The sequence below is a fragment of the Trichophyton verrucosum genome, assembly GCF_000151505.1.
Source record: "Trichophyton verrucosum HKI 0517 chromosome Unknown contig00214_1.f1.exp, whole genome shotgun sequence".
In the NCBI taxonomy this organism is placed as follows: Eukaryota; Fungi; Ascomycota; class Eurotiomycetes; order Onygenales; family Arthrodermataceae; genus Trichophyton; species Trichophyton verrucosum.
The window spans coordinates 32,017-43,692 of NW_003315511.1; the positions used below are offsets into that span (position 1 = coordinate 32,017).

At 49.0% G+C, this 11,676-nt stretch overlaps 3 protein-coding genes across 3 annotated transcripts; 2 read left to right on the forward strand and 1 right to left on the reverse strand.

Annotated features, from left to right (window-relative positions):
• Positions 1–1,746: 1,746 nt before the first annotated feature.
• Positions 1,747–3,153, forward strand: TRV_02424 (uncharacterized protein; the record flags this gene model as incomplete). Its single annotated transcript, XM_003023394.1, has 4 exons — positions 1,747–2,002; positions 2,058–2,189; positions 2,231–2,355; positions 2,431–3,153. The coding sequence occupies 4 exons, from the start codon at positions 1,747–1,749 to the stop codon at positions 3,151–3,153; spliced, it is 1,236 nt and encodes a 411-aa protein (XP_003023440.1).
• Positions 3,154–4,196: 1,043 nt separating this feature from the next.
• TRV_02425 (glycosyl transferase, putative) lies at positions 4,197–5,965 on the reverse strand (the record flags this gene model as incomplete). The annotated part of the gene is made up of 3 exons (XM_003023395.1): positions 4,197–5,318; positions 5,478–5,697; positions 5,721–5,965. The coding sequence occupies 3 exons, from the start codon at positions 5,963–5,965 to the stop codon at positions 4,197–4,199; spliced, it is 1,587 nt and encodes a 528-aa protein (XP_003023441.1).
• Positions 5,966–9,321: 3,356 nt separating this feature from the next.
• Positions 9,322–10,956, forward strand: TRV_02426 (uncharacterized protein; the record flags this gene model as incomplete). Its single annotated transcript, XM_003023396.1, has 1 exon — positions 9,322–10,956. The coding sequence occupies one exon, from the start codon at positions 9,322–9,324 to the stop codon at positions 10,954–10,956; it is 1,635 nt and encodes a 544-aa protein (XP_003023442.1).
• Positions 10,957–11,676: the final 720 nt, after the last annotated feature.

Here is an 11,676-nt window from a genome sequence, read left to right on the forward strand (position 1 = left end):
CTTGAAAGTCATGGACTACTAACCTCTTATCATCTTCGAACCAGGCCGGTATAGCTTCTGCTGTAAGTATCTATCTACGATAACAACTTATCAAAGGGCGTTGCTGATAGATGCGTTACTAGATAATCTTTGGATGTACGTTTGACCTTCCTGCGGACAATGGGAATATAGGAATCTCCTTATACTGACAATGTTACCCTTTCCAGGTGTAGGAGCGGCATATGGCACAGCAAAGGCCGAAATTGGTATTGCGGGTGTCGGAACATTCAGACCTGATTTGATTATGAAGGCATGTTACCACATCTTACCCCTTTGGCTTGTGTGAAGGGACACTTTGTTAACCTGGCTTCACCCTATAGTCGCTGATACCCGTTGTCATGGCCGGTATCATCGCCGTGTACGGACTCGTCGTTGCCGTTCTGATTGCAGGAGATCTGGGGCCACCACCAGAGACGCAGTATAGTTTATATGCGTATGTGGAACTTATAATACCTTGGGACAGAAACGACTGGACGGCTACTGACTAGGTGGTAGGGGATGCTTACATCTCGCGGCTGGTCTCTCAGTTGGCCTTGCAGGCCTGGCTGCCGGTTACACTATTGGAATCGTCGGTGAAGCTGTAAGTTGTGCCACTATAGCTCTGCTTGATCCTGTACTAAAAAAGGAACACACATAGGGAACACGCGCGTATATGCAACAGTCCAAGGTGTTTGTAGGAATGGTCTTGATATTGATTTTTGGTGAAGTCCTGGGTCTATATGGGTATGTCTGCCATTACCCACCTTTGTCGATGGCCTGTGTGCTAACTCTCTGGATAGTTTGATTGTTGGTCTGATTCTAAACTCGAAGAGTTCTGCATAGACGTGCTTCATTTCTTGTGAACTTTGCTGTCGTTTGATGGACTCTTCTGCTTTCTCCGTTTATTTACCATCTCATCTGCCATCTGCCACTTACCACTTACCACCTACTATCTGCTATATCCTGCTATCTCCAGCAGACAGCATGCTCTCCGAGGTGTCCCTTTGCTGTATATACTCCAGCATCGCGCCCCAACCTGCCTACCTAGCCAGGCATCGGGTTGTTTCGGGATGTTCTTACCATTCTCTCTTGCTCTAGACCTGCTTCCTGCGCTCTGCATGTACTCTACCAATAACTAATATCATCGTCTCTTGTCCACTTCCACTTCCCGCTTCCTCTTCCGCCTCCCCCTGCCGTCCTCCTTTCTTCCTCCTCTCTCCCGCCCTGCTCTTCCCTGTCCATGATACCTGACTAAGCCATGACTAATCTCCTATTACGTCAGAGAAAGTCGCAAGTTCCGCCGCCAGAGCTTTTCCGCTTCGTTTTAGCTTGCCTGAAGACGAAACGAAACAGAAAAAGCCCCCAGGACGGCGATGTCTCGTGTGCTTCTCCTTCGGCCTGCGGACGCTTCCAGACATCAATGGCGATTGTCGCGCCCGTCAGCTTACCTCGTTTGCGCCCTCAATGCCCGCTGAACAAGCTGCAACTGACTACGTCACCCAAGTATCGCTCTACGCCGAAATCTCCGAACCGGTTTCGCTGGGCTTGGTCTCCTTCTTAGGCGTCCATCGTGTCGGCATGGCGACGTGAAAAAAAGGAGAGCAGACAGATAAGAGAAGGAATTTGCTCGGGAAATACCAAACCACAGAGTTACTGTCTGCTTGGATATATACGAAATACACCACAACTACAACTGAAGGCGGGGGAAAGGAAACGCATCTCTTTGTGATGGCAACAACAAAGATGATAAAACAGCTGTTGCCTGACATAGCACATGCGAAGGAGCAGCAGCAGCAGCAGCAGCAGCAGGTACTGGAGCATGACCATGTAGAGGCTGAGGTCAAGCCGGACCGTCTCTCATGGCCGGCATCGCGGCCTAGGACGCCCAAGGACGTTGTTCAAGCCCGGCTGAAGCAGGATGCCGGTTTGCCCGATAACGGACTTACAATTGACGACTTTGATCTCATCAAGACCCTTGGGACGGGTACGTGCCAGTCTACGTTCTTGAATTTATGTCGGACGCTACTAACATGTAACAGGCACCTTTGCTCGGGTATGGTTTGCCAGGTTAAAGGCTGCCAAAGAACCCAACAAGAACATCTTTGCTCTGAAGATACTCAGGAAAGCCGAAGGTAGACTACCCGATCCCTCCCCCAACTACTTAAGAAGCGGTGAGCCATTGTCTAACGGAGGATTTCTTTCTCGCCTGCAGTAATAAAGCTGAAACAAGTCGAACATGTACGAAACGAAAGCAAGTGCCTCTCCAAGGCTGCCGGTCATCCTTTTATAACGACGCTAATCACCACCTTTTCGGATGAACAATGCCTCTATATGCTGGTATGGACCTATCATACCTCGTACCTTTCCCTTTTTAGCCTATGTTGTACGGACTCCCCGACTAACCATGCCTAGCTTGAATACTGCCCTGGCGGCGAAATATTCAGCTTCCTCCGACGAGCCCGCAGATTCGACGAATACACTTCTAAATTCTACGCCGCTGAAATAACATTAGTGATCGGGTACCTGCATGACATGCATGGAATAGCCTACCGCGACCTCAAGCCCGAAAACATCCTCCTCGACCAGGAAGGCCATCTCAAACTAGTCGACTTTGGCTTCGCAAAACAGCTATATAACCTCGAGACCTACACCCTCTGCGGCACACCGGAATACCTTGCTCCTGAAGTCATACATAACAGCGGCCATGGCCTTGCAGTTGACTGGTGGGCCCTGGGAATCCTCATCTACGAGTTTATAGTCGGTCAACCGCCCTTCTGGGACTCAAACCCAATGGGGATATACGAAAAGATAGTTGCAGGATGCATCCGTTTTCCCGCGAACATGCCTGCCTCAGCTAAGGATATAATTAGTGCTCTTTGCAAGGTCAATCCGTCCGAACGACTGGGCCATATATCCGGAGGCAGCCAGCGGGTTAGGGACCATCCGTTCTTTGAAGGCATCGATTGGGACGACTTATACCGCAAGCGGGTTAAGGGGCCAATTGTGCCGCAGGTGAGCCATCCTGCAGATACGGCGAATTTCGAAGAGTATCCGGACCCTCCGGACCCAGCCACACAGGCGGTGTATACCGATGAGATGAAGGCACGGTATGAAGAGATATTCCAGGACTTTTAAGCGAGCCCTTGGACGGGAATACAATAATTTTTTGGGGGGCAACCTTGACGGTTGGGCTTCCTTGTGTGAGTTTTTCTTTGGGCTCGCTCACACCTAACTAATCAATCTAATTGCACTAAGCGCAAACTATGCCACGCGCAATGCGACTTCAATATGGCATCAGCATTCGACATTGTTAAATCATCTACTACCACTACAACCTCCTGGCACTACCTCTGTTGTACCTCTCTTTTTGTCCAACTTTATATACGACGGTGACTCTTAGGGCTGTCACGAAAACGCTCCGGCTATCTTTCCTCCGGGTGACGGTTCACAACTGCCTTACCGCCTATATTTTTTTATCTATATACCATTCGCAGTTACATATTTATCCTACCATTTATTTACTTAAAAATACTACATATATATATCTTGACTGAGTACTTGGATATTGTAGTTAACAGAATAATATGCCTCGCATTTTGTTCTCCCTCTCAACGCCTAGTAAACTAGATAGTGTAGGCGGAGTCTAAACGGGTTGAAAAATCTATGTACTGTGGTAATGCCGCCCGAGTGCCGGTNNNNAAAAAAAAAAAAAAAAAAAAAAAGTAGATAAATATTGACAAAGAAGAGAAATGCAGGTCAACTAGGGAAAATAAACAAGAGTGCCTGCTCTGGTTGTACGAGGGGTATGCCGCTTCTCGTTGTCGCCGAGAGTGGGAATATAGCGAGCGAGGACTGAGAGTAGAACGAATGAAATGGTATCAAATGCAAGTAACGAGAGTGAGTCGAAAAAGAAACGGGCTGATGGAGTCTGGCGACCTCAGCGGGAATCACTAATCTTAGAAATAAAGGTCCCCCTCTTTAAAGGGATTTTGGCTGTAAGAGAAGGTCGTAAAGCGGTCGTTCAACGGCGGTATTAGAGACGAAAAAAAAGAAGAAGAAGATATTGCCGGGTAGTAAAAATTACCAGTGTCCGATTCTTCTGTCTTCAGCGGACTTCCAGGTTCCTACATTATGGGTAACAGTTAGATAAGTTCGGCCGTCGGGTAGTGGTGAGATTTTTAATGTACGTATGTGGACATACCTGAAAACTCGTGCTGAACAAAAGCCATGTCGCTGTCTGCTTCTTCAGAACCCATCTGCTGGACACCAGGACTGAAGCTCGTGATTGGTAGAACGACAACATCGCCTACTTGCTTCTGCTTCGTCATGCCAGTGAAATGGTGCGCAGAGATGTTTCGATGCTTGCCATCTTCGCTGGGGAAGGCGAGGGGATCATTGAAATGTCTGAAGATAGCGTCCGTCCAGACCGCAGGGCCGGTGAATTCCACAATTGATTTGTCCATACCCTTCTTCGTGAGAATTCCTTCCTCCTTCATGCGCAGGGCATCCTCCGTGATGCTAGCAATGACGTCCCGCAGGACAGGATGGCCTGGCTTCGACTGGATGGTCCACTGACAGAATTGAATCCTGCGAGAATACCACTTCGCCCAGTCAGCACGGTCTGGGTCCGCCTCAATGCCCACGACCAACCCAAAAGTTGACCGGTCAAACGTTGATGGTATCCAATCTGTTGCTGATCGAAGGGCGGTGGTGTCGATATCAGAATATATTCCTCCTCGAGCATGAAGAATCAAGTATCGGAAGAAGTCAGCCTTGAGAACCGGCAAGGGCATTGACTCGTATGCTTCGATAATCTCCGGGAAGGAACTGTAGAGGTATTTCAAGAAGTAGATCGCACTCTCATCGTCCACGACCTGGTGCACGAATCCAGGGTGCAGTTCGGTCCAGCTCGCTTCTAACGGCCGTAGCATAGGGTCGAACTCCCCGTCTGCAGGCGTATACTTCCATGTCTGCCAGATGTATCCAGGGAACTTGGCCTTTACGCCATAGGGGAAATGGTATTTAAGACGGCCCCGGAGTGTAGTTGGCTCCGGCTCAGGCTCTTTCTCAGGCTCGGGCTCGGACACCTGTTCAGGTTCCTGTTCAGATGTAGAATCGGCCTTGGACCCCAGCTTAGTAGTGAGTCGAGCGTTCTGTGGCTCTGACCGCTGGCGATGAGTCCCCGGTTCAGCCTTAGCCAGCGTGGGCTTGATGTGGGCTGTATGCAGCAGGAAGATGCCAGAAAGGATGAAAAAGGCGATGACCACGCATTTTCGAAAGGAAATCATGTTTGCTCCGGGCTATATTGAGCCGAGAACCCGCATTGACGCCCAAAGGAGCTGGATGTTGTTGGTTTGAAAGCTGTCCCGGAGCTGGTTTATAGAGCTAGTGTTGGTGAAAAAAAAAGGGCCCCCTCTGCACTCTATATACGGTATTAGAAAAGAGACCTGCACAATTACAACAGTTAAAAAGAAGAAGAAGAAGAAGAAGAAGGCAAACAAAAGAAAGAGAAGACGCAAAGGAATGACAGAATGAAAGAAAGGAAGGAATGGAAGGGAAAAGGCTGGCGGGTTGGGCGTGATGTATGCAGGCCGTGGCTGAGGATGAGAGGGAGCAGCGGGAGGAGGAGGATCAGGCGCGTGTTTTGGTGGTGGAAGAAAGGGAGATCTCCGGGTCACGCTTGACAAAGCAAGCTTGCTTACTTACCTACAGCAAGGCCGGCGACGTCAACTTCATCTCCTGCTATGGGGTCAAAGATGGAGAGCAACCACGCCACACGCGAGAGACAAGACCAACCTTCTGAACCAGAGCAGCAGCCCGCAGAGTATATGTGCCCCGGGCTATTGCTGTGAAGCAGCGTCAGAAGGCCACTGCCGCCGTCTCTATCCTCGAGCGGCCCAGCTTCGTTGCGCACCCCTAGTCCCTCCAGGTTCAACAGACTCGCCATCCCAGGCGGAAGAAAACACCGGATTGACCATCGGACGGGCCTCTCATGTCGCATGTCCTCCACTGTTAATCACGGGCAGGCACAGAGTTCCCGTTACGCCTATCTGTCCGGCTCCATAATATGTGGTTCTGGACTGCGGGCTCGCACCTGGCTCCGTATATGGGCTCCGTGGCTAATTATTATTCATGTCATCCGCGACTCTGGCAAAGATTCGATCCAATCCTTTGCTCAAAGTTGCACAAGCTTTTCTGCTTGGTGCATCAACTGGGATGGGCGTTCATAGAAGAAACACATGAGAACATCCAATGAGGCCCCCCAGGCCCGTATCCCCGCCTTTGCCAGTGGATGCTGACCGTATGGGGTGTTCTGAAACGCGGATCAGCTCTTCTCAAAAGATGACGACGCAAAGAAGAGACGACGATGATGATGCTTTTTTTTTCTTGACCTGAGGTCGAAGGTTGTCCTCGCGGCTGGCATCCCTGCGCATGGCCCTGGCTAAAGTTCTCGAAGGGAAATATTAACGCCCCTGTTAAGCCGGCTTGTCAGGGGTGGGGACGCTTGTGGAGGCAAAGGAGAATTTATTTGGTTCACCCTATTCCGCAGGAGGGACGTCCTTGTCTCTGCAGGCTCTGAGTCAATCAAGGCTTGGGGGGATCAATCCTTGATCTTGCGGAGGGCATTCTTGCAGAGGATTTTCACAGCAACGACAGGCTTCTTCACGAGGAGACGGCACAGAAAGGGCTCAACATGCGCTCGTATGGATAATGGGATAATCATTCCCAGATCAAGTCAATGGTGAATGACAAGCTTCGTCTCATCCGCCGCTTTCACGGTGTATTCTTTGTGACCCCTTGTGAGATAACGAAGATAGGCCTAACTATAATGGCAGGCACATATAGCTGTCTCAATAATGCACTGTATATACATGTCCAGCCCACGAAGCCAGCCTATTATTAAGACGAATATGATGTGAGGTGTACAGTTACCTCGGAACATAGGCTGTTTCGCATGCGTTGGAGATGTTGCCAGTTGCCAGCCCCGTCCCTTCACTAAACGAGATGGTCAAGTTTCAAGGCTGTGCACGACCGACCGTTCGGCCTTGGTGTGCTCGTTGCTTTTTCCTGCCGGAGTGACGTCCTCTGACCTGTTTGGCTGGTCATCTAGTTACTTGCTTAACCAATATGATCTGGGGGATGTACTCTGGACTGCACCCATGATTACTTCTCATGAGGTCCTCCTCCAGTCGATCTGCTACATACTTGTCCTCCCTGTAACCTGCCCACGGACATGGGCATAAGTAGTACAGCTGCAACGCTGCCAACGTACGGAGTACTTAGCTGTATATTGTACCCACCAGAGGCGACGGAAGGCGGACTCCTTTGCCTCAAAGATAGGGGGGTCTCCTTGGCTGCGAAGTTTCTCCGCTTTGAAGGATAGAAGTTTCCATACAACTTCTGCTCGTATCTAATGGTTACAGGCGCCGCCCTTCGATCGACAGCAGTGCCAACGTAAGTCCCAAGAAAGGCCCTGGCAAATAATGGTCGCGTCAACAGGGCGGTTACAAGGATTCATTCCCGAAATAACTAAATCTGGACGATCGACGAGCAAAATACGAATATAGTTTAGTACGGCTACCCATTACGCCTTGCGTTCCTGGCTTCACTCGGGTCAAAGGACCGATCCTGGGCTATCACCCGCTGAATTCCAGTACATAAGTACGCTATTTTCTGATGGAAGAATACTTAGTTCGACTGAAGAGAAATTGGAATCCCGCCCAGTACGAGGAAGGGTGAGTGAGGGGATGTCATACCGTGTATCTTCCACTTGCCGTCGTTAGTTCACGTCACATCCGTCGATTGCCATGAGAGTCAGAAACGTTGGTACACATAACGGATTATCCGTTACGGGAGCTCAAATATGATAATAATATTCTTTTTGAGCTTTCCCCGCTCTGGCTGCCGCCATCTCCTGGATGTTTCTGCGGGGCTTGCTTCAGCAAGATGCACGCATTTTTCCTGAAGCCATATCCGGAGTAATCGGATCATCATAGCTTCAGTGCAGTCATTTATCATCAGGGAAACCTGGTTATTAGCACATTTCCCTCACTGCATCAACCCCGGTCCCCTATATTAAACCACTGGCAATATTTTTGCCCGAACATGCTACATGACGATATCGAATGCCCAACATACGCCGTCCAGATCATAATACCGGGCGCGGGAATATGCAGCGGAAGACTTGGAAACATTGGGGTTTGCCAGGCTGCATAATTGAGTACCGTGCAATCATGCATAGCTTCGTTATTCTTACTAATAATCCGGTATGTGCATCGTTGTCGATAAGATCTGTAAACAGCGGCTTCTGTGGCCCACCATCTCGATCGAGAGGCCAGGAAGCTCTTGCTTGATGGCCGATCCAAAATCAACTCCCCGGCAGCATCAACAGCAATGACGTCGGTGCCCATGGGGTAACTGAAACGGATATCCATGGGGCAGTTTGAGCAAGGAGGTTATCCATGGTGGGCATCTGGATGCTTATATCACTGTATGATCTGCCCTTTTGTCCGCACAGGCTTCCCCCTACCGTCAATCTTCTCTCAGCCATGACTAGAGTGGTTTATGTAAATAGATGGGTATACTGAGATGCACCTTATATAAATGGGGCGGTATTCCCAGAGGCATGGTCATGTTCATCAGATCAACTAGGATATTCACCAAATCTCAGCTGGGGTCATGGTCCAGGATGCCCATAGTGCCAGTTTGGAGTGAGGTACCGCCGCAGGTAAAGTTATTAACAGATAGCAAAGTATCTTGGGACACCTTCTGGTCAGTACATCTCGCTCTCAAAACCGCTGGCTTGAGCTGGTTGTCGTTGTCGTAGAAATTCGACATGCTCGTATAAAGCCCCCAGTTGTGAAATGGCTGTATTAGCCATCAATTCCATGCTCACAATTTGCTGGAAATGAGTAAAGTACTATTGGCCAAATTATTATTTTGAGTACAATATGCTATTTCTATTGGCAAGAAAAAGAATGCTCATTTCCAGAACCAATTAGCTCCAGTCTCTATGCTTCCCAAAGGGTTAATTTCATTTATAATTGGCTTAATAAAGTGTCGCTAACGAATAATATTACTTCAAAATACCAAAGTATCCGTCAAGTCCTTCTTCATTGGCCCAGGGAATAATCAAGATTTCACCAATAGATAAGCGCCAAGATGACGCAAGAGCCGAGGTCCAAGATTTGTAAGCGCCCTCGGAGCCAGCTAGTTCGACGATGGAGCAAAGAAGGACGGACAAGCGAGACAAGCGAAGATGGACATTGAAACTTCTCACTTTGTACTGCAACCAGATTGAAGATGATATTAGAGAAGATGGGTGCCGTTCAGCAAGCAGCCAGAAGTGCGGCGCAGGCATTTTCCGGAAGATGTCTGGCTCACAGCTGCCGGGATACTGCTTCCACAGTCGCATGCCGCCGCAGCATTGCCGTGCCGTTGATCCACCAGCGGGCAATCCATCACACCAGGCAGTCTCTCAGTTCTCAGGCTACCGTCTCCCAGTCGAAGCCTCAGGGCGGAAACCAACATGATTCGTCTAACCCTGCCATGTCCTTCCCATGTCTAGATGCCCTAGAGGCCAAATCTGCTGCGCTGTCAAGGAGATCGTTAGCTTCCGGGCCAGAACCGTCCTATACAGTTGGAAAGCATGAGCTTTTTACTTCCAAGGAAGATATCCTATTGGATTGGGGTGGAATGCTGCCTGAGTTTGACATTGCCTATGAAACATGGGGAACCTTGAATACGGACAAGAGCAATGCTATACTCCTCCACACCGGTTTGTCAGCTTCAAGTCATGCGCATAGCACAAAGACAAACCCGCAGCCTGGGTGGTGGGAGAAATTCATCGGCCCAGGAGCTCCCTTGGATACGGACAAGCATTTTATCATTTGCACGAATGTGATCGGGGGCTGTTATGGAAGCACAGGTCCGTCATCAATTGACCCATCGGACGGCAAACGATACGCTACCAGGTTCCCTATCCTGACTCTGAACGACATGGTTCGAGCACAGTTTCGGTTGTTAGACCATCTGGGGATTTCGAAGCTCTATGCCTCTGTTGGTGCTAGTATGGGTGGAATGCAGAGCTTGGCCGCAGGGATACTATTTCCCGAGCGAGTGAACAAGATAGTGAGCATCAGCGGATGTGCAAGGAGCCATCCTTATAGCATTGCCATGCGTCACACTCAACGTCAGGTCCTCATGATGGACCCCAACTGGGCGAGGGGATTCTACTATGATTCAATACCTCCCCATTCGGGTATGAAGTTGGCTCGAGAGATTGCTACAGTCACCTACCGTAGTGGACCAGAGTGGGAGAAACGATTTGGGAGAAAGCGAGCAGACTCAAGCAAGAACCCGGCGTTGTGTCCTGATTTCTTAATTGAGACGTATCTCGACCATGCGGGCGAGAAATTTTCTCTAGAGTACGATTCTAACAGTCTTCTATATATTTCCAAGGCCATGGATCTTTTCGACCTGGGAATATCACAGCAACAAGCTACGCTTCAACGTCGACTGGAGAATGAGAAAAAGATTTCTTCGCGCGGGAAGATGTCTGCTCAGGATAATGCGTCCTGTAGCCTAACTCTACCCTCAAAGCCGTACGAGGAACAGCCAGCGACAGGTGACAGTGCGCAGGGTTCGGGTAGCTCATCTTCAGCTGCTCAATCGGAATCCGTCTCCTCAGGTCCTCCCATGGATCTAGTTAACGGGCTCTCTTCACTAAAGAATCACCCTATACTTGTCATGGGTGTAGCGAGTGACATTCTTTTCCCTGCCTGGCAGCAGCGAGAAATCGCGGAGTCGCTCCAGGTTGCTGGTAGTAAAGCTGTCAAGCATGTCGAGTTAAGTGAAGACGTATCCCACTTCGGACACGACACTTTCCTCTTGGATTTGAAGAATATTGGAGGCCCTGTGAAGGCGTTTCTTGCATGAAGTCCACGATTTTGGGTATACCGTATATGCAGCACTTTGGAGTTAAGGCGTCGCATTCAATTTCAAGCACTGTAATTTAGAATATCACTATGGACCATCTTTTTGCATATAACCAATCCACTCAATTAAATAGACACCACTATCCTGAAGCAAATGCCATCTAGGAGGATAGAAATGAAAAGCCTCGAGTGTCCTCAGATTAGCTCTCTTGCTGTTCTCATTGATTTCCATACAACTGTATTTGAATACAGCCTGATCAGAAGGGTCATCCTTCGATCAGGGTGCCTGTAGGATATCATGCAACTTTGGCTTTAGACACGTTGAATCATCACCGGACGGCTAATCATCTTTGCCCTTCCTCCTCCAGTGCCGCGTTTTTATTTCTATTGTGCAATGTTTATACACTGTCTAAGAAAATCGAGTAGGTAACCCCTGTGCTCATGAGTAGCATATTATTTACATATTGGTGTCTTTGGTAAGTAGATAGCTATATCACAGTTAGCTGAGGCCACACTAGGAGAAACGAGAGTAGGCAATGCAGAAAAGAAGGTAACTGGGTATATCAGATTGAAAACTACTTTTTCACGGCATTGGTAATTGCTCGGACGCCGTTTTGCAACGCTAACGAACAAAACATGCGGAGCAAAAGGGATTCATTATCCCTTACCTTAGACGGAAATGAAAATTCCTCATGTAGTTGGACTCGCAAATGCAAGAGAA